General features: G+C 40.5%; 2 protein-coding genes across 2 annotated transcripts in view; one reads left to right on the plus strand and one right to left on the minus strand.

Annotated features, from left to right (window-relative positions):
- dph1 (diphthamide biosynthesis 1) overlaps window positions 1–2,546 on the minus strand; it is a 61,337-nt gene extending 58,791 nt beyond the window's left edge. The window contains exon 1 of the mRNA XM_067595051.1: window positions 2,436–2,546. Coding sequence (XP_067451152.1) covers window positions 2,436–2,508 — 73 coding nt within the window. The 5' untranslated portion in view covers window positions 2,509–2,546. The remainder of the gene's footprint in view (window positions 1–2,435) is intronic.
- A 1,273-nt stretch (window positions 2,547–3,819) lies between these two features.
- Window positions 3,820–21,639, plus strand: part of rtn4rl1b (reticulon 4 receptor-like 1b) — a 165,087-nt gene continuing 147,267 nt past the window's right edge. The window contains exon 1 of the mRNA XM_067595052.1: window positions 3,820–4,673. Within this exon, the coding sequence (XP_067451153.1) occupies window positions 4,661–4,673 (13 nt within the window). The 5' untranslated portion in view covers window positions 3,820–4,660. The remainder of the gene's footprint in view (window positions 4,674–21,639) is intronic.

Below are 21,639 nucleotides of genomic sequence, written 5' to 3' on the forward strand. Positions count from 1 at the left end.
CAGAGAGCACCTGGAGAAACCTGAAGCTTTCTAGAAGTCCATCCTGTGGACAGATGAGTCCAAAATTGAACTAGTCACAACCAAAACTGCAATGTTTGGCGAAAAGTCAACACTGCATACCACCAAAACAACCTTCTCCCAACAGTGAAGCATGGTGGTTGGAACATTAAGATCTGGGCCTGCTTTATGTCCTCGGGACCTGGACAACTCCACATAGTCCAGAGAATCATGAATGTGGAGGAATATTGTAAAATCCTGGAACATAACCTCAAGCTGTTAGTTGTGAAGTTCAAGCTTGGCTGAAAATGGATCATACAACATGATAATGATCAAAGGCATTCCAGCAAAACATTCAAGGAATGGCAAAGGAAGAAGAGGATTTGTGTTCTGGATCTGCCAAGTCAAAATCCGGATCTGAATCCAATTGAAATGCTATGGCAGGGTCTGAAGCAGGCGGTTTATGCCAGACACCCATCCAAACTCACTCGACCGGCTGCGTTCTGCAGAGAGGGAAAAAATCCCCCAATGATTAGTTGCTACAGAAACCATTTGGTTGTGGTTATTGCTGCGAAAGGGAGTGCAATACCCTATTACCTGAAGGGGTTCATATATTTTTGTACCCATGAAATCTGAGTTTTTGTTAAATCAAGTTAAATCAACCACTTTTGCTGAATAAACAATGGCAATATATAATTTTCTTTTGTTTGAGTCAGTATTATGAATATGGGTATAGATTCACATTTAATAAGGTTTTTTTTTTTTTTTTTTTTTTTAAAGAAATACTGATTATTTCTAGAGTTCATAAACTTTCAAGCGGCACTGTATACATAATACTGCTTGGAATAATAATGTGTCTTATATGCTTTTACTCCTCAAAAAATATAATTACCTCATTAAAAACCTTAACATTCAACCTATTCCTTCTCCCTCACTGAAAATTCCAGAATCAATGAAAACAAATATTATTCATTTCAAAAGTTTAACTGCTGGACAAAAGACGACTCCTACTTCACTGAAAAGTCCATTCTCATAGTATGTGCACTGAAGGTTTCAAGTTTCACTCACACACTCGTGTAAGCTGCATACTGGACCACGATTAGCCTTCAAACTAGTTGTGATGTCACAAGTGATGTCTCAAATCACGCTCATAGGGCCACCGCTTATATTCAAATTTTCACTGAGCACACAGAAACTTTCTTCAGCAAATTAATGTAAAAACAACTTCCTAATTTCAGACTCTGCACATACATCAATCTGCACAGTGAAGCTCAAACATCCAAGTGAAGTAACAATATGCAAAATGCATTTTTGACTGGAGGGGAACTTTAAATTAACTTTTTAATAAGCTTACAACCCCGCTGTTTGCTGAAAGAATGTGCAATAGTTTACTTTGCACCACTTATATTGACCTGACTGGCTTGGTGTAGAGTTCAATAAATAACTTAGACTTTTAAAATAATATTATATTCAATTTGTAAGATTATTTATTCCTAAAAAAATGCAACTGTTAAGCTTGTTTGACAGTCAAGAACTGCAGTAGTCACAATTCACATAGTCACTGAATTACTTGTGCAAATCTTTGCCAGTGTATTTTACTTTTCCTCCATAAAAGCTGTTTAAACTGGAAGTTATTCATTTTTGCAGCATAATCCAAGTAAATCGTGTGTTTGAATCATAAATTAAATTAAGACAAGTATTTCAAAATTGCTGGTCTTGCTCCATCATTATTCGTGCATCGTGTCTTCCAACTTAATAGAAAATAGTAGACACAATTTCAGGCCGTAATCCTCAATATATTCACTTTCCTTGAGTCAGGTTGTGTAATAAGCTCACAAAAGTGCAATTCCATTACTATGCGTCAATAAGCCAAAGGTGGTAGGGGCATTGCGAGGATCTCTAGGTCCAATGAAATAATATTGCTCAAAGTTTACCTTTCAAATAATCATAGTATTAACATAAACATGTTTACATGAATCCACTGCAATTCAGTTAGCCTATGTAAAACATTATTGCATTACCTGAGATGTTCAACAGAGCTGAACAGGCATCTCATTGATCAAACTGAAACATGCTATCTGTCATAAACACATGCACACACCAATAACTGTCATGTTTGTCAGACTCATGAACTCGGGTGACTCGTCGCGAAAAGGCCGAAAAATGAACGTTGTCTACATTAAGCTCACAAACACCGTATCATGTAAGTTGCTTATGATGTACACAATCTATTATTTATTAAACGACATGCACATATGGCATCAACGTAACGTTACATCACATTAGCTTAACGTTACATCACCGCCTGACTGTTGTGCTGTGTTTAAAACAACCCTGGTGTCTGTATCTGTCCGTAAAAGCGTCACAGACGTGAAATAAGAATTCACACAACTCGAGAGGCTTCTTTGTTAAATATTTCATTCGACGTTAATATTTACCTGTTGGCTTTTTGGCAGGAGCAAGTACAACTTCACTCGAGGGCGCTGCCATGTTTTCTTTTCTCCCAAACATGAAATGCACGAGGAACAAGGAAGGCAAAGCCAATCGAACGCAGAGATCAGTGGAGAAAGTCGAGCGCCGATGTGACTGATGTCGCTTAACGGGACCATGAGGACAGATTAGCAATGGACAGGTGGACGTGGGTTACAATAGGTGAGCTGTCCGCAGTGGCAATAATTAAATGAAATCAAATAGAATATCATAAAATAAAATATTGTATAGCCCAATTTATACACTGAGACAGTTTCAAAGTTTTGTTTGTTTACATACACTATAAAAATAAGAAGAGCAATAGAAATAGCAATAAAAACTAATGTAAAAAAATAAAGTAATACCAAATAAAACATGAAATCAATTTTTAATAAAACGTGAAATAGAATAAAATATTATACACCCCATTTTATATGCTGAAGCAGTTTCAAAGTGCTTTATACTTACACTTTAAATAAAATCTTAAAAAACAATAAATAAATAAAATTAAATATGATAAAACAAAAAATAATCAATTAAAATGAAATGTATACAAATAGCAAAATTCACGAAGTACTTTAATTAAGTTTAAAATAAAAATGATAAAATAAAAATTATATAAAATATCAAATTAAAATAATTTTGTTTAATAAGTAGGCCTATTGCCTAATTTGCGAATCAATTAAATATTGGACAAATTATATAATAATATGTATTATTATTATGGTCTGTAATAGGCTACTTTTGGAGACAAGTTTCAGACTTAAGACCAGTTAATTGGGGACAGCTTGTCCAATTAGGGACAAAAGCTGTGTCCCTAGTTGGGAAAAAAGCTGATGTTTGGGTCAGTGGTTAAGGTTAGGGGAGGGTTAGGCAAGTTATGGTCTCCAGGAAATGAATGTAAGTCTATGTAATGTCCCCAAAAGTGACCATGACCAGATGTGTGTGTGTGTGTGTGTGTGTGTGTGTGTGTGTGTGTGTGTGTGTGTGTGTGTGTGTGTGTGTGTGTGTGTGTGTGTGTGTGAGAGAGAGAGAGAGAGAGAGAGAGAGAGAGAGAGAGAGAGAGAGTCAGTCAGTTTATCAATTAGTCCATTATCTATAAGGTAACCTATATATTTGGGTGTGGACTATTTGATCAGCAGATTGGTAGCTTTTATAAAAAAAAAAACATTCTCCCACTGCAGAACGAGAATCATCACAGATTTCTCCTGACGTTTTATCTTCTTGTTAATAGATTCTTGTGATGTGTAAGTTTAGTCCTGTGTCATATCATATTGATTATGAAGACCTCTGGTGTCAGGGAGCAGCTTGCCTGTGCCTGGCGCAGACAGGGACAGAGGCAGTGAGAGGGATGGAGCAGGATGCTGCCCGGTGGAGGGGCTGAGGCAGTACAACATACTTTCTCCCTCCTTGAGCGCACCAGCGTGCTCTGATCCATAGGTGGAAAGCAGAGACAGATCTTCACAGACAAGATCACAGAAATGTCACAATTACGAGTGGAGAGGAGAGCTGAAAAGAGAGGATTTTAAGGAAGGCATCAAAGTCTACATTATTAAGGAGGATTTGAGGAGTCTGCGTTTATAATCCGACATCAGAGGCGGAATGTGAATCCAAATAACTTATGTTAATTAGAGATTTTAACGAATATGATGCGATTTGAACGGCTCTGAAGCACCGGGAGAAGAATTTAAGATTGGCCACTTGAATTTAAACATCTGTGGTTTTTTGGAGACCGCCTGTGCTCTCCGTCGACTTTCCCCCTGAACTGATTTGCAGCCTCTACGTTCATTTGCGTCTAAAAAGGAGTTGGCTATCAAAGGTTGCATCGGACTACTGCGTGTTTGTGCTCACCACACACTGGAGTTATCATTGTTTCGGACAGAGGGGATGATTTTAGTGCGTCTGTTTTGCAATGATTGCCGCGTAATTTCCCAGGTCCGACTGAGGTCTGCCAGACTTTGTGGAGAAGGAGAATATTGTTTGTTGTCAATGTTTATCAAAATCACGGCAGTCTGCAGCGCAACTCAATACTGTGGATCGCAAGAAAATCCAGAGGAGTGACAACTGACATTCACACGACGATCCACGAAAGCTCCGGATCAACTTCAAAACTAAAGCGCACAAGTTTAAGTCTGGAATATAAGAATAGATGATTCTCAGAGGACAGAAGACGAAATACACCTAGGCCTACAAAATGTTCAAAAGGGGTGAGTAAGTCTCAACTTTAGCACACAAATTAATGACGGGATAATGCATTTTTGCCTATTTTTAGTAGCCTTCAGCCCGATGCGTCTTATCAGGCAAAGGCTGCCTTCTCATAATATGTATGCACCTAATGCTGGTACTTTTTTACGGTTATGAAACGGATGTTTAAATATGACACATACATAATGCACCACGTTGCTCTGTAGATGTGTTATTACAGACGATGCGCCATTTGAAGCGCATCTTTAATTTGCACCACACGCACTGAAGGTTTCTGGGAATCAAATATTCATCTGTGTAAGGAAACATGGGGACGACTATGTGATATTAATACAGCTGATGCCGCACTGCAGTTTATGAGTTGTACCCGGGTCACAGGGCTATCTCTCCGAGCATTGCACTCTGCTGAAGCATTAATATTTTCTGTGTGTCAGAACATCTAGATGTGATGGATCAAACCGCAGTTCACAAGGTTATTCACCGCTGGCCACACACTATATGAACACTCAACACCTTTAGCACCTCATATAAAAGGGTAGAGCTTCCCAAACTTTTAATATCAAGATCCCCCAGATAGATTCACATTAGACCTCAATTTTCTAATCTTTCATCCCAAGGAATGATTGCTTTTATTTCTGGGCTTTAATTAGCTATATAGCTGCATAAGTGTCTCCACTGGATGGATGACAACATAGAGAGAGTAAAACCTTTAATGAGAATAAATTACAGTAATACATGCTCCCATTGTGCTATTATCTAGGGAGTAAAATAACAGTGAAATTCCGCATTTTGCTGGGGCCCCTAGAGCCCCTTCAGGGACCTCTGGAGGTCCCTAGACCCCACTTTAGAAACCACTGCATTAGATTTTATTTTGCACATCACTTTGTCATGGGTTAGCACTGTTCTTTTAGTATTTAATGTAACTCACTTTAGACCAAGTAGTGTAAGAGATCCTCAAACCTTTTAAAAAACTTCACACACACGCATTAACACTTATACAAATACTCAGTGGGGGTCACCACTGCTCACTGCTTGTGTTATAATAATTGTATTTAGTCTGTATCATGAAAACCATCTGTTTTGAGTGTATGCGTTTCTGCTGTGTGCCTCAGGGGCAGAGAAAAACAACATGTTTTTCTTGCTGCCATCAGATCGATTATTGCTGTTCCAACAGTGGAGATGAAACACACCATGGTGAAGAGTGCTTATAGCTGTAACAGCTATGAGGGAAGGCCTATTGTCTAAACCTGCTTGCTGACAGCTTCTCATAACTGATTAGGCTCTACAAGAAGTGCACAGCCGCATCATTTACGAGAAGTGTTTGGTTTAGATTTTTTGGGGAGAACTAGCGTGAGTCACGATGTGCATTCCAGAAAATGCTCCTTAGAGTTTAATGTATGAGTAAACATGTCTGTCTCTGTATTATGTCAAAGTAATGGGCATGCTGGTAAAAGCTATTACAATTGTTAATATATTGTTATCATCAACAGATCATTTTAGGAGATGATGTCCCACAGCACACATTCATTTTCCATTTATATTCAGGGTTAAATGGAGAGCTGAAGTCAGAGTGATTGGCATCTGAGAATTTTGTGCTCCAAGCATGCTCTATCCCTGCTCTGCCCAAGGTTTTTGTATGCGAATTAGCTGTCTTACTTCTGCACAGTGCCGGACAGAAAATCACTTAATTCAAGACAAATGACTTCAAAGTACAGATTTCACCAGTCTGCCAAAAGTGCTCAGTATACCAGCATGTCTGAGTCCACAATAGTAAGCCAGAGATGCGTCAGCGTTGGCAGGCACGGCGCAGAACTTCTCTGGTGAATTTGAATTTTTTTGCACCTAAAATAACACATTCTAGGGAGCCTGGCTGATGCATCAGGCACAGCACTTACTGTGACAGGCTCACCATTCACAAGCACATACAGTAGAAGCAAAGTGTCTTAGCTGACACATACTTGCAACACCTCTCAGGTTGACTTCACATTGTGGCTGGCTGTGCCTAATTACCATGTTAATGTAGTGGACACGTAGATTTTATGATGGCCTTTTGTTTCACACTTTGTCTGGCAGTCTCTGCTGATCTCTTCGTCGGTGGGCGATGCCTTTGCACAGGTTGATCATTGCTGTGACAAGTTATGGTCATGTCCGTACAATCCACAAATATGTCTAGACATGTATAACATTTGTGGTGTGAATTCAACTGCAGGTGAGACAACATAGTCTTCATATCATTGTTTGAACAGTCAGAATGGTGTTTGGGATTCTGCTTGCGTGCGTGTACGTCTTTTCTAAGGCTTATACAACAACTACATGTGTATGTGAGTGGGTGTCTGGGTACATATGTACATTAATGTAGTCATGCAAGCATACATATCACTCTAACTCTGTCTTGGCTTTTCTGTATATATCTCTGTCTCGCTCTCACGATCTCTCTTTTTCTCAAAAGCAGTCAGCCATAGAGAAGGCACAAGGGATGATCTGTCAGAACAGCTCTGAGATGGAAAGGACGAGATGTCCATTGAATATACCATGCTTTGACGTGCTGTAATTGCTGGTACATGTTAGGGGATTATTGGAGGAGGCTCGACTAAGGTTTTCTCTGTGTTATGCCGTGTTTTTTGCACAGTTTTAAGCAAATGATCCATGCAGTCAAGCACACAGGTATGCAACTCACATACTTCCTGAAAAAGAAACAAGTGTGTCAATATGCAAACCCCAAAACCCAAACATTTATCATTACAAGGATGCTCTGCTGACTTCATTTATTCCATATCATCTCATGGTTTTACATGTTATAGCCCATTTACCGCAAATTGTGTATACTTTACATTATTGCTGACCTTTATATCATAGATTTTCTCTCACACATAAGCCACTGGTTTCTATTAATTTCACAGCATGAAAATCAATTTGCAAAGACTTGAAACATGCTTGAGAATGATCAATATAAAAGACAACATAAAGTCACCTATATTTTTTTATAACTGAATTTGGAGGACTTTCTGAAAATCTTGTCTCCTAAATTCGATTTTCTGAAAAGATTAGTCACAGATGCAATGGTTTTTAGACTCCAACTCTATTATATGAGATGTCTGAGCACCCTTGAATAAACTACAGTTGTCAAAATTGTCTCTTACTGCATCTGTGTTCACCACACAGTGACAATGTAATCTGTAATAAAAAATCATAAAAGCAAATAAATGTACAGTGTGATGGATTACTGTCTGAAGTAGTCTTTGAAGTACTGGCATGAACTGATACTGATAGCTTCCTGGGAGCTAGGAAAGCACCCACAACGTATGTCATGCTCTGGAAAACTGGTACATTTTGGCTGTAATGTAACATATACATAATTTGTACTTAACAGGCTAAAACATGCAAAACCACTGATAAGCAGCTTTAAGCATCAGCAGTGCTGTACATACCTCAACTCAACCCTTAAACCTGAACTTAAAGCTAATCCATCATCAACCATAAATCCAACTTCTTAACCTAAAGTACGTCTAACATTTGCAGGATCTCACACAAGCAGAGGAGCGTATGGACACACACACGCACACAAATGTGCACAGTAAGATTTTCTTTTTCTAAGTGTCAGACTTGCAAGATAAGACTAATTGGGAAATGCATCTACTTCATTTAACGTGATGAGCATTTTTAATGGAATTTAGCACAGAGCGAACAATGGGTATTGTAAGAATACTACAAATCATGCAAGTTTTATTTCTACGAACGCTGGCAGATACATCTGCCATTGTATGAATACAAATAAAAATTTTAATTTTGAACATTCATCTAAAAGATATCATCTAAAAAGGAAAACACCACAGTTTGCTCCTTAATCTTCCATCGCCAGTGATTGACAATATGCAGGGATAATTGCTTGTAGCAATTATGAAATGCTGTAACATTTAGTAATCATATTTGGTAAATAAACAGCAATTAGGAGCAATGACTTTAAAGTAGTATATTACTCATGTTGTTTTTGAGTGCTAGAAGACAGAGTTCTAGGACTTGCCATCGATGAGTTCAGCATAATGAATCCAGCACAAGAGAAACACCTTTGGCCTCTGCTCTTCAGCTTTTCCAGCTCTGCTCACTTGTGCAGGCCATATCTCATGGACCTGTGTTATTGGCGTCATAGCAGCTCTTCAGCCAGCACAGCTCCAATTCTGCTCTCTACAATATCAAATAGCCACAGACGTCAAGGGGCTCCTCTCTCCTGTCAGGGAGATGGTTTTAACCAAAGGATGATATGACTCACAAACACCAAGTGCTATGTTGATGATCATACAGCAAGAGATTGGAGTAATGAAAACAATGGGTATCTCTTTATTAGCAAAGGACAAACAGAGGCTTTGCCAGAGTGGAGACTCAAACAGCACCCTAAAGCCATCCCTATGCAAGTGATTTGACATGACGACATTAATTTTCACAAGAGCAATAAATGCCCATCTGTCAATGTAATATGTTGCAAACTTTGCCAGAGAGAGTTCTATTTAAAGAGAATAGATTCCCTGCCCATATTATCATCTTCCTAATCCTCTCACAGTGTCAGCCTTCTGCTATCACTCCTTGTCAACTCTGCATTGTTGTACTTTTTCAGCCTGGCTTGTGTTTCCATGAGGATGAGAGGCTGTGTGGACTGATGACTGAGGGTTTGGAGGAGCGGAGGGTTTGAAGAGAAGTGGAAGAGGATAATGTGTAGAGGAGCAAAAATATAAACCTCAAACTGATCCCCTAAATCTTTCTAAGCCGCCTGAAAAATAGAAAGCAAATCTGAGAGGAGAAAATTTTTGTCTCCTATCTGACACTTGTTTAAGAATGTAAATTCTAAGGCTTTCTACACTTCCTCTGTTTATAATGGTAGAATCAGCTAATCGAAGCGAGTAGGAACAGGCAACTGAAGCAAATGCTTTCTTTTTTGTGAGTTTTTGCATAAATGCTGATTTAATCAAAGAAGGCGACCAAAAACTTGAACAAATTGACCCATTGGTAGTCTGTAGATCTCGCCTAGAAAATACAGCGACAAGGGTAATTGACAGAGGAACATTACCAATTACTGCATAGCTGAGTCACATTTATTATACAGCCACACAATGCACCTCTGGCTCTGTCAGTGCATTCCAAACATCTTATTTAGCCAAAGGAGATTGTTCAAATCCAAAAGCCATGTATTTAGCGGCCAATACTCAGGAGTGTTTCCATGGAAGCCTCTGGCACTGTTTCACCACATGAGTCCTAACAGAAGATGACAAATAATTAGCATGAGTGTGTTTGTGGAGTAGACAACACTGACTGGTGTGCATGTCACTTTTTTACCATGAACTGTTGTTTTTTTCCAGGAGCCATTTTCACACTTCCCTGTCAACCATTTCACACCAAATTAGGGCATGAGGGTTCTGAGTTCAGAGGTGGATGCGGTACTCTTAAGCAGCTGAGGACTCTCTTATTAATGCAGTCTGAAGAGACATCTGAATGATTAAATCCATGGTACACTCCAACTTGTAAGAGGAGTTAGAGATGAAAATTACAGCACATGCATGGAAAAATCTGTCCATCTTAGTTTGCCCTTTAAAAAAATCACCAGATTCTCGTGCAAACGCCATCTCCTCAGCCTTTGTTGTGGAAATGAGATGCAAGGATGGTCATTAGCAGATGATAATGAGGTGAAAGAGACAAACAACCTAAGCCCTGTTGGTTTTTCTAATATTAATAATTAATTTCTGATTAAGTGGCTAATTGGAGTTTAAAGGTCAATGTCAACGAGAATGCCATAGATCTGAGGAGACAGGAGGGAGGTGGAGGAGAGGCAGAGGAAGACAGTCCAGGAGACTGTTGACAGTAATCCCAGGTGCTCTCCTGTTACTCTGACAGCTCTCCCCCTTCCTGAGCCATCCTCCCCAGGCGACATTGCCTTTGTGTGCTGAGGACAGCAATTCAGCTACACCAGCACCTGGGCATCTGCCCTTTTGGCATTGAGAGTTTGCAAGTCCTCAAGATGGACTGGCATATCATCACAAGATAGAGGAGAGGTGAAGAAAAGGGGAAAAGGGAACGTCTGTCACGTGCATTTGTGCTCCTCATTATCAGCGAGAGGTTTTGTACGCACATAATTTGGTTTGTATGTGAGCACACAAGCACAAGCATGTACTGGATATGTACGCAGTGGCATACATAGTCTCCTATATGACATAAAGTCTGAACTGATCTGACTCCTGGCATTGATTCATCTCGTTTATTATGCTTCAGATTAATCTTACACTCCATCCATGTGACAGTCAGAACTCATTCATTTCGAGAAGTTTAAAATCAAAACAGCAGCTAATTCAGTATCTGGAGTATGCAGGTTTAAAGTAGGGGTGGACCCAAATCCAAAAGCACAAATAGTGGGTTTTTACAAATATTTATTCTGTACAAATATTTTAAAAAATATTTGTTTTCAGGAATAAAAAAAAACAAACAAGTCAAATAGCTGGTTTTCCTCATGTGAGCGTGGTGGGTATTCGTGCTCTGCCTGCTTGTGCTGATCGCTGCTAATTTGTATATAATAAGCAAAAAACGTAAAAACAATATGGGATATTTTCAGAATGCAAGGCAGTCTTGAACTTGGAAGTATACCACAAATCGTCCCTCTGGTAAATCCTCCAGCAAAACTGCAAAGGTGTCCGTGTTTGAAAGCATTGTTGTTGGCTTTGTTGGTTTAGTTTGCTGCTAACTGAGCAGTTTATCTTGATGTGTTGACGCCAGTGATATATTGGTGATTTCAACTTGCTTTTCCATCACAAGCTCAGTGTGACACATTTCCTGGAGTGCAGAGCAAATTGTGTTTTGCTCTGCTATTTCACTAATTGCAGGCTCCTCCCTGGATTTTTTTGAGACAAAGGTGACAAAGGCTGGAGAACGTACGTGGTGCAGCGTACACAGTTTGAGTGCGCACCTTTAGAGTGTTGGGCACTTACGTAAAAAAATCACAATTTGACAGATGAAAGTGTCCATAGGTATTTAATGTTATAACAAGATGGAACAAAGAAATGAAAAATAATGTTTGTGACAAGTGACAGTTTGCTTATCTCCTGATTCGACACTATCACGATACTTGGGTGCGATTCGATTCAAAATTATTCTTGATTCAAAACCAATTCTTGATTGAATGAATAGAGTAGGGGGCGCTATTTAAATCAAAACATGCTTGCAACCACTGCCTTTTTTGAAGATGAATTACAAGATAATTCAAGCGTGTGCACGCTGTAAACTGTCTGGGTGCTGCACTGCCCTGCTGGCTGAAATTAAAATACTCAGGGGCAAATTCACAAAAGGATTGTGTGGCTTTTGCGGCCGCTAAACCTGCACAAATAAGACAAAAAGAAACCGTGTAATCCACAAAGCACCTGCAAAGAGTGAAATGCATCCCTAATTGCGTTGCCAAGCAAATAGCGTCTCGGTGCTCCTTTGCTATTTGCACATTTTTAAATAAAATAATATGCATACATTTGGTGCAAAATTTGGCCCTTTCCATGCAAATGAGCCTCATTGCAAAAACAGTCCAAAGCACAAAGACCAGCACTAATAGCCACACACAAAGTGAAATGATTTGTTTCATCAGAGAGTTGGTGGTAACTGAAGCACATTTCCTCAATGCAATTTAAAGGCTGCTCTTGAGGTTGATCTCAGCCCGTTTGAAAAGCTTGTGAGGCATTGAATGATATTTCTTTCGTTTGTCCTCCTCTTCAAATCATGCCATCTTCTTTTGCAGTCTGAAGGTGTGCATTTAGAAAAAACCAACAGCACTTACAGACTGGGATATTAAATCCCAAATACTGTTTCTCTCTGTCATGTTTAAATTTCTTGCCTGAAGTTTTGAGGAATGCCTCTGCAGGTCGTTGGTTAGGACTTGTAGCTCTTGGTCTGAAAATTTAATTTTTCTCTTTCTCTCTGCTTTTGTCTTGCCTACTGTGTTCTTGGCGCAAAGGCAACATTTATACTTTTCCACATGGATGACTTCAATCAGACACAAAACGAGGGCAAATTGCACTCAGCTGCAAAACTTTATGGGCATGTTTGCGCTCTAATATCAGCGCAATATCTTTTGTGAATCAGACCTTGAGACAGGGCAGATAGTGGTTGCAAGTAATGCAAAATTCATGGTGCATTCATCAGCAGCCAAAATCCATTCTTTGTGAATCCGCCCCTCAGTGGGGAATGTGATGAAGAAAAAGAACAAATATCTTTCTATTTTCCAAAGCTCCTGACTTTGGCTCTGTTGCTCCACTCACCTCCAGCTCAACAGCTCCACTAGAGCCGGCTCCCTTGTCCCTGGCTTTAATGAGACAGGCTACTGTCACAGTCACATCTTAGCTTAGTGCTTGTAATAACTGTCGTGTTTGTTCTGGCAAATGTTATCTGTACTCATACATCTGTCATGGCTCATACTGACTCTTAGGAACAATCAGGTTTCAGGTAATTGCTGCGACCAGTAGATTAATGCTGTTCTGCTATGTTAATGCTTAGGCCTGTCCTCCCAAGAAAAAAATTTCCATATTCAGAGGTGGTGGTTTGCATTGCTGGTTAGATCCTAACTTGCAAAAAGTGGACTCAGTGGACTTTGATGCAGGAGATCACTGTTCGCCTCCCATTTTCAACCAGAGTCGGAACAGTTGTTTTAAAAACTGCAACTACAATTGTTGTGGTGTTTACTGTTGTCATGATGATGAAGGTCACCTAACTGTACGGAAGTAGTAAATTTAACCCAAACCACGTTTCTGGTGATCCTTTTAACCAAAACCACGATCTTTCACTAAACCTGACCAAGTGGGTTTTGTGCCTAAACCTAACAAGACCTTAACCACAGTGTTGTCACATCATAAAACATAATTTTTAACAGTGATGTGTAACAGTTTTGGAAAGCATGTTGTCATGCCGATTACTGCCGATTACTGCCAATAGGGGCGCCAGATTAGAAAACGCTCCTATGGGTCATTCTGTAGTGCATGGTCAAACGACGTATTTGGTTTTTTAATCTGGAGGGATTGTTCTGATGCACACTGTGACCTGTGATATTGTAACTTCAGAACCATTTAAAAGTCAATCCCCCCCTATTCAACTGCAATGTGATTAGGCTAATTGTTGGGTGCCTTTGCAAACTTGTTGGGTTTTCGTCGAGATCATGGAAAAACTCCCCTGAAACAGTTAGACTTTTCCTTACATTTGTCTCTTTTTTGAGAAGAATGACTCTACTGTATATACAAGTATTCTTTGAAAGCAGCACGATTTGTGTTTCATTGTATTAAATATTTCAAGAGTGAATTGATGAGATACAGGCTGGCACCAGATGTTGTCTGGCATAATGGCTTGAAGAAGAGGATTTACTACAGAATACAAAAGATAGTTGGAGAAAGATGTGGATGAATATTATTTAAAAGGCAGGACTGAGAGACAGATGGAGTTGTAGTAATTACAGAATATAGGCCAAGGTCTTTTCAACAATCACACATCTTTTTATATGTAAATCCCTCACAATTGTCTTAGAATGGTCTTAAATTCAGTCATTTACAGCAGCAGAACCATGTTTTGACCTTATTAAGGCTTGTACAATAGGGATAAGAATGGATTGGAATTACCAGTTTCAATTTGTCCTCTATTTTTTCCCACATCTGCCTAAATCAGAGTCGGAAATGTCCTGCTGTGTTCCCAGCCTGCCTTCATCAAATTGAAATCTATTTCTGGCGCAGAAAGGACCTCTCTCACACTCTCTCCTTATGTATTTCAGTGCTCTGAATGAGAGTGAAGTCCTTGACATTTGTCTGTTTTTCTTCTCTAACAAGCACTGCTCTTCAGCGTTGGCCCTCACTCATAGAAACCATTCGCACCATTAAGACCTTGCATCATAAACACTAGGCATCTTACTCACAAAAGAGGTGCAAGGTGCTGTTTTGTGTGCCAGAGATAATAAGTGTGTTAATTATTCCAGCACTCAGTGAAGAGTACAGAGTTCTTGCTGGACTAAAATGACAAGCTGAGGTGGACTGTGATACATGGTGCATGTGGTAAAATTGTTTGCAGTGTGTTAGTATTGTACTGCATTCCATCCCCAGGGCTCCTTAACTGATGTTGCGGTGTCTTTTTTCTTTTTTTTTTGCAAGTGGTGTAGCTGGGGAGACCCTGCTTCAGGATGGAGGAGTAGAGATAGTAGTGAGAGGTAGTGAAACTGGTAGCTGGTTGTTTTACATTCCAATCACCTTGATCCTGCAGGGTTTCAGTTGTGCATCTTAATGAAGCGCTTTCCTTCGCACGTTGCTCAGGTGAAAATCCAGGTGCCTCTGTTTGAGATGAAACTGCTCACAAGGCAAACTACTCTCAAAGGGTTTTGTCATCTTTTTCTCGGGCATCATTTTGGGACAACGAAGGGACAGATGTCACAACATTGTGGTCTAAATTGAAGTAAGTATGAAGATATGGATTTTCTTCTCTTGCTAATGCAGGAGTAGTTTTTTGGTTAGGGTTTTAATGGTGAGCAAAAGGGGAAAGCTCAGAGCTGTTTTTATTCCAAAGAGAGGTTTCCACCCATCTGCTGTGGTTGGCAAAAGACCTTGAAGAGAAAGCTGCATCCTGCCTCGCCTGCAGTCAAAAAAAGAGAAAAGAAGCAAGAAAAAAAAACTGTCAAGCTAATAGATAGTCACTACCATGTATGCTGTGTCTCGTAGCTGCTGCTCCCAGTCAAGGCCTCTATCACATACTTCTGAATTCCCACGGGAGGCTGGGGAACACAGAGATGCCACAGTCTGACAGTGAACACTGCCACTGCTCTGCCCCAACACTCCAGTATAGATCACTGTCTGAGCCATGTGCATCCCTCAACTTTTACTAAAACTACAAGTCTCTTTATTCCCCAGATGCCCGGGAACAGCCTACAGTTTGCCCTCAGCAATCACACTAATACATCCCCAGCCCCAATGCAGAGACCTGCCTGACTTTAAAGTGTTGTTTGGAAATGGAACGTAATCTAGAGGGTAAATATAGCAGATGTCATCCGCTGCGAGCTCTCCAGCGAAACAATAAACAGAACACGCTGGCGGAATACTGACTTGTTATATCGCTGAGCTGGGGTTACATAAGATTTATGAACTGCCATGGCGGTAACAATTCTATGTAGGGGGGATTGATAGTGTTTGGTGCTAAAACTCGTCTGGCTGGGACATTAACTCAGCAGATTTGTCCCTGTCTTCGCAAGCACAGCCTTGTCAATTATTTAAAAGAGCAAAACAACAGCCCAGAAAAGACAGCACTTGGTGTGTGGAGCTCATTTACACATCTCTATTCCCAGAAGTGTGCTCATGTGTTTAGGCCATAATAAGAGCTGGTCTTTCATCCCAATGTGTCTGTGTTCTAATTCACACTGCCGCCAACGTGAGTCTCCTCATCTCTCAAAGACGAGGGCATCAAGGGAAAACAAAGAGGCACTGAGGAGAAGGTAACCAAAAAGTATTATTAAAGACTTGTTTAGTTGTTCACTTCATAGGAGCAGAAAGAGGCAGAAGACTTCATTATTGTAACACAGAGGTACAGGTACGAGAGAGAGAGAGAGAGAGTGCAAGGACATACATTAGGCTCTGTCAGGGCTCTAATGGAAGAAGCAGGTTTTTTTGTGCCATGGCTGCTCTCTCCACTGATGGATGGGAAGGTTAACAGTTGCTGTGAGTTAGGTAGCCGAGTGCACAACATCCTCTGGAGCCACTTTTCAGACCGATCCCTCCTGTAGCTGCTGATCAGTCAGTCAACCAATCTGAGAAAGCTGTTGACTTTAACTTTTAACCCAGCTCACGTTATTTTTTTACTTGGCAGGCTGCGTTGTTTACTCTGCTTACATCTCTTTACATATTCGTTCCAGTCTCTCTGGGGAATGTAACGTTCTCTTTGAAAGACCAAAAAGTATACCAAAGAGGTAAAAGTTAAATGTCTGCATGCATGCTGTTGGTATTGAACTTGATCTCTTTCTAAGAACATCACAGATTGTGTCGCAGAGAGATTGCCTGTGCCGCACTGGTCAAAGAGAAGTTAATAGATTCAATGACATTGTCAACAAAGAAAAAAAAAAACAAGTACAAAGAGTTGTTAAAATGGAGAGGGAGGAAAGGAGGAGTGAGTGACAGAGGAGAAGAAGGGATGGGAGGGCAGGGGAAGGAGATAATGTGTGCTGTAATGATGTCGGGGGGATATATGTGTGCTTGCGACATTGTCATTGACATGAAAAGCCCATTGACCCCTCAGACTAGCCCTTTCCATGGGCCAGTGCAGATGAGGCATCTCTACTTCTTCAAGGCACACATATGCATTTATTATGAGCACATACTGCCTATGTGTACAAGCTCTGCTGAACCAGTACATGCACCCTCACACCCCTTCACACACACTAAAACATGCAGACATGCTTGTTAACCATGGCAATGAGACAAAGGTATTAAGCTAATGCGACACCAGCAGACGGAGAAAGAGATTGATTGGTGGCTGCAAGAAAGGCTTTTACTTTCTAGGCTGATACGTTAGCTTGATTGGTTGAGAGTAAAATAATATAGGGGTACCCACCAGAGACTCTGTGCCCGTCTCACAAGCATTGCACAGGCAGCGTCAGTCTCCGGTACAATCTTAAAATCTTAAGAAAATAGCTCTTCAAATGTTTCACCTGAAAAATCTTGAAGCAAGTAGTAGTTTCATTTTATGACTGAAAAGATAAAGATGTTTACAATTTCCAAATAATTTCTTTGCAACAAATGCAGGGTGCTTCAAACACTGCATTGCTTTAAAGGTGTGATGTATTGCATACAGCTGTAATACCCGTTTTTAGTTATGTAAGATAATTGCGATTCTTCCAAGAAACAGAGAAAGAAAACAGAAAGGTTGTAAGAAATAGAGAAGGAAATACAGACAGACATAAATGATGAGTGAATATGGAGGAGCTGAGAAAAAGCCCCATCAGTTTCCCCTCCCCTTCCTTAGAAGACGAGCACTTCAGCAAGCTGTGTTTATTTCCTGATTTCACACCTTGTTTATGATGTAAACATCATCCTTGTCCCAAAGTCTCCATGCAGTACAAGCTACATGATGTGGCAGTGAGAAGAAGGCGCGTGTACAGCCCAATCTGTCAGGGCCCCTCACAGCAGGCCCCGCCACACACACACACACTGCACTGGTTTGCAGCTGTCCAGTGTTGCCAGGTCTGTGTGAAACCAGCCCAATACCAGAACTGAAGATATGCCTCTGCAAAACCATATACACTGCTTTTAAAGTCCAACAGCATTGCTATCATTGCCAAACGTATTGTAATATCTACTAAGTAACACCATAAATGTTTAGTGTGCCGGCATTAAAAGCAGTTTTCCCTAAACATTTCTTTCACCTAGGTCTTAAAATGGCCTTGTGTAATTAGATACAGTATATTATCATAAAAAAAATACAGCTCTGTGGTGTAGACCAGTGGTTCTCAACCTTTATGTAGTCTCAGGGATCCCTCTGATAAGATTTAGTTATTCCATAACTGTCTATACTGTCGATTGGCAGATTAACAATGAAGAGTGTGAAACCTATGAACAGAATGGTCATTATTATACATTCGCTCATTGGGCTAACTTCTCAATTCGTCAATGAAATAACAGTGAAATTAAAATATTGCCCATTTTTCGGACCCCAGGTTGAGAACCGCTGGTGTAGACCAATTCACTGACGCACAAACTAACCTCTTGCTTTGTCTTTTCGCTTTCTCTTCCCTCTTCCCCTCTTCCTCCCTGCCTGGAAAACATAAATAATGTACTGTTTTTACTTCATATGCATTTATTTAATTAATGCAATACCTTATTTCAACTAACACTTTATCATGTTGCTTCACTACATTTTAATCATATACTAATAGTAAATACATGTGTAAATAGGCCATGTATTTACTGAATGAAAATAATTTCAGCTTACGTGTTTGACTTGTAGAAGGTTGACTGCCTTACAGTAAAAAAAAAAAAAGAAGGAAGAGAAAAATTTCTTTTGTTGAGATGCTTTGAGATCCCTCACCCTCTTGGTCCTTGTCATACATGTCTGTATTGAACAAGGCCAGCATCTCTCCGGTTGGCTCAAACTAGTGGCAGCAGATTCCATACCTCTGCATGGAGGCCCGAATGTGAAGGATGTTCTCCAGAAGGCTGTCTTTCATTCGATTACCCAATTTGGTCTTGATCAAATTCATCTCAGAGAATGTGCATTCTACAGCTGCGTTGCTGAATGGCGATGCCAGAAGCGAGATAGCAAATGATCCAAGCTTAGCAAAGTCCTCATCACTGACAGCATCCTTGTGATTTTTTACTTCAATCCAGACCTGTTCAGTTTTGCAGTCTTCTGTATTCTCCCGCTTAAGCATGTCCAGCACTCTCCACTGTTGATCAAGCTTGCCGAGGTCTCCTGTGTACAGTCCGAGAAATGAAAGAGATGCTAGCTTGTTTGTATTTTTTGAGTATTGAGCACCGTAGACAGACTGGAGGTCCCGAGAGACTGGAGTTGCTGTATGTTGGTGGGTAGACGTTTCAGTTGATTCAAGCAGGTATTCTTTGCAACGTTGTTTGATGTTCTCTGCTGCTGGTGTGGGGAAATTAATTTCATAATCAACCGCGGAAAGACACAGCTGATTGGTTTCAATGGCCCCGTCAAAGTCTCTTTTCTGTGACCACCGGGAGATGTCCACGACTTTGGTGCTGATTTTTTACTCTTCGTAGTAGGCTCAGATAGAACTTGATCAGTTTGTGGAAAAGCCTGCTTGGATTTTTGTTTTCCAGCTGAAACATCTTTTGCCTCAAACATCGGTTTGCCTCTTGTATGATAGGCTGAAGGAACTGTAAGTAAAGTTTGTTGACTGGATCTGTGTACGTCTGAAACAAAATCTGCGCACTGTAGTTTCCTTTGCCAACTGGGAGTGCAGTTTGAGCTGCCATTTTAAGCTCGTTTAACTTGACAGAGCGGTCAATTTTCACTGTGGTTATGCCATTGTCAAACAAGGTACGCACTCCACTACTGGAGAAGGGAGCAGCATTTTGAATGTGTTTCTGCGTTTTGCTTTGGTGGAGATCACTGTGGTGCTCCCGAATCTTGGTTTTGCAGTACTGACAAAAAGCCAGCACAGGTTCTATCCATTCTTTAATTCCGTCTTCACTTTCCCATGTTTTTGTATATTTCTTCCCGTATTTTGCCCAATTACCAGGTGTCATGTTTCTCCTCGGGGTTGCTAGCTAGCTAGCTAGTTGTTTTGCTTCACTTCACTAACTAGCAGACTTGGGATCAAGAGGCAGGAGCTTGGTGGCGGAGAGCATTCCAGCATGTTGTGTTTGCGTGTGTGTGTGTGTATGTGTGTGGCGTGTGTGTACGTGCTAAACTGTAGTCAGTTTGGTAGGGTTTTGGGTATAAATAAGTGATTTCATTTAAAATATGGATTTTTATTTATAGATATTATTCATATCATTTGCATGCAGATTACTAGAACATGGGTCTACCCAACCAATGGACAAAAAATAAAACCAGCGGCAACACTTCAAAAGTAACCCAATTCCACGGGAAAACCACGGACCTGGCAACCCTGCAGCTGTCTGTTAGAATGCATACATTTGGCCAGTTTTTCATCTCTGTACGGAGTATCTCGGTTATGAAACCATGCGATGATGGCACTATTATCCTGCTGATCGGAATAGCTCTTGGAGCTGTGTGGGAGCAGCTGGGGCGATCTGGCTGCAGGTGTACACATACACACACACACACACACACACACACAGAGACACACTCAGTGTCTCTCTCTCTCTGTTGGAGATTCACACCATTGTTGTTACATCTGTGTATGTATCAGCCCTCTTCAGCTCTCTGCCTCCCACCCAGCAGGTGCAAGCACTTCTATAGAACCAAAAGGCTTCAGCTTTGTCTCTCTCCATACACTACTCATCTACTCATCATGGCCCACATAATCCTCCTGAAAAATGTGATATTATGATCACGTACTGTATGTGAAAAACAAAACAGTTTGTACTATAAAGTTTCTGTTTACTGTATGATGTATACTAAACTGTTGTTTTAAATGATGAGTTTCTACTGTAGCAGCACTACTTTCAATGAATGATGACAGTCCTGTAATGACTCACAGGACTGTTCGCACTCGTGGTTTGCCGGATGTTGAAGATATAGCGTTTAATTAGTTTCAAAACCCGCAAACATAAAAACCAGGCACGTGCATGAGCAGTATCTGCGAGCGCAAAAGCATCCTCGCGAAGGAGCATTTCTGGTCCCACGAGCGCGGTGCTGTGACGAGTGCAAGCTCGACCCTTCCTAGGCTCTTGCAACTGCTCAACACTCGCTTGCTCACTTGTGAAATTGACTTTTGAAACTTTGGAGGCGGGGATGGAATGGACAGTGGCTGTCTTACTAGTGTTGATGCTGCTATTTTGGTAACGCTAGCGGACATTTGCTAACATCCTAAAGCTACATTACTGTTCTATTCTGGGTACATAAAGCAGCCTTCCTGACCCTGAAAATATACATTTGGACAACTATGTTGCCTTACAACAGCAAACTAACTGCAAGCTAAATACACAACACATTAAATGTTTACCATTAATATCTACAGCATCCTCAAGTAGGCTACAATTAAACCCACTTGGGTCGCAGGAGAGCCCGCACCATCGTCCATCTTAATTTTCAGGATCTGCAGGAGGGTGAATGCAACAGAACCACCTGCCCTCTGCTTGGACAGATTGACCCTGTGTTTTACCAATTGAATTCACCTGTGAAAACAGGGTCAAAATTCGTACTCCTAACTTGTAGTTTGTAGCTTATAACTTCAGTGTCACATAAACATGTAGGAAATTTGTTTCTGTCTCTCATGTAACTTCACTGTCTCAAACAAACATTGGAGATTTGTGTGTCTGTCTATCAGACTTTGGGAAACCTCAC

The sequence above is a fragment of the Thunnus thynnus genome, chromosome 7 (assembly GCF_963924715.1).
Source record: "Thunnus thynnus chromosome 7, fThuThy2.1, whole genome shotgun sequence".
In the NCBI taxonomy this organism is placed as follows: domain Eukaryota; kingdom Metazoa; phylum Chordata; class Actinopteri; order Scombriformes; family Scombridae; genus Thunnus; species Thunnus thynnus.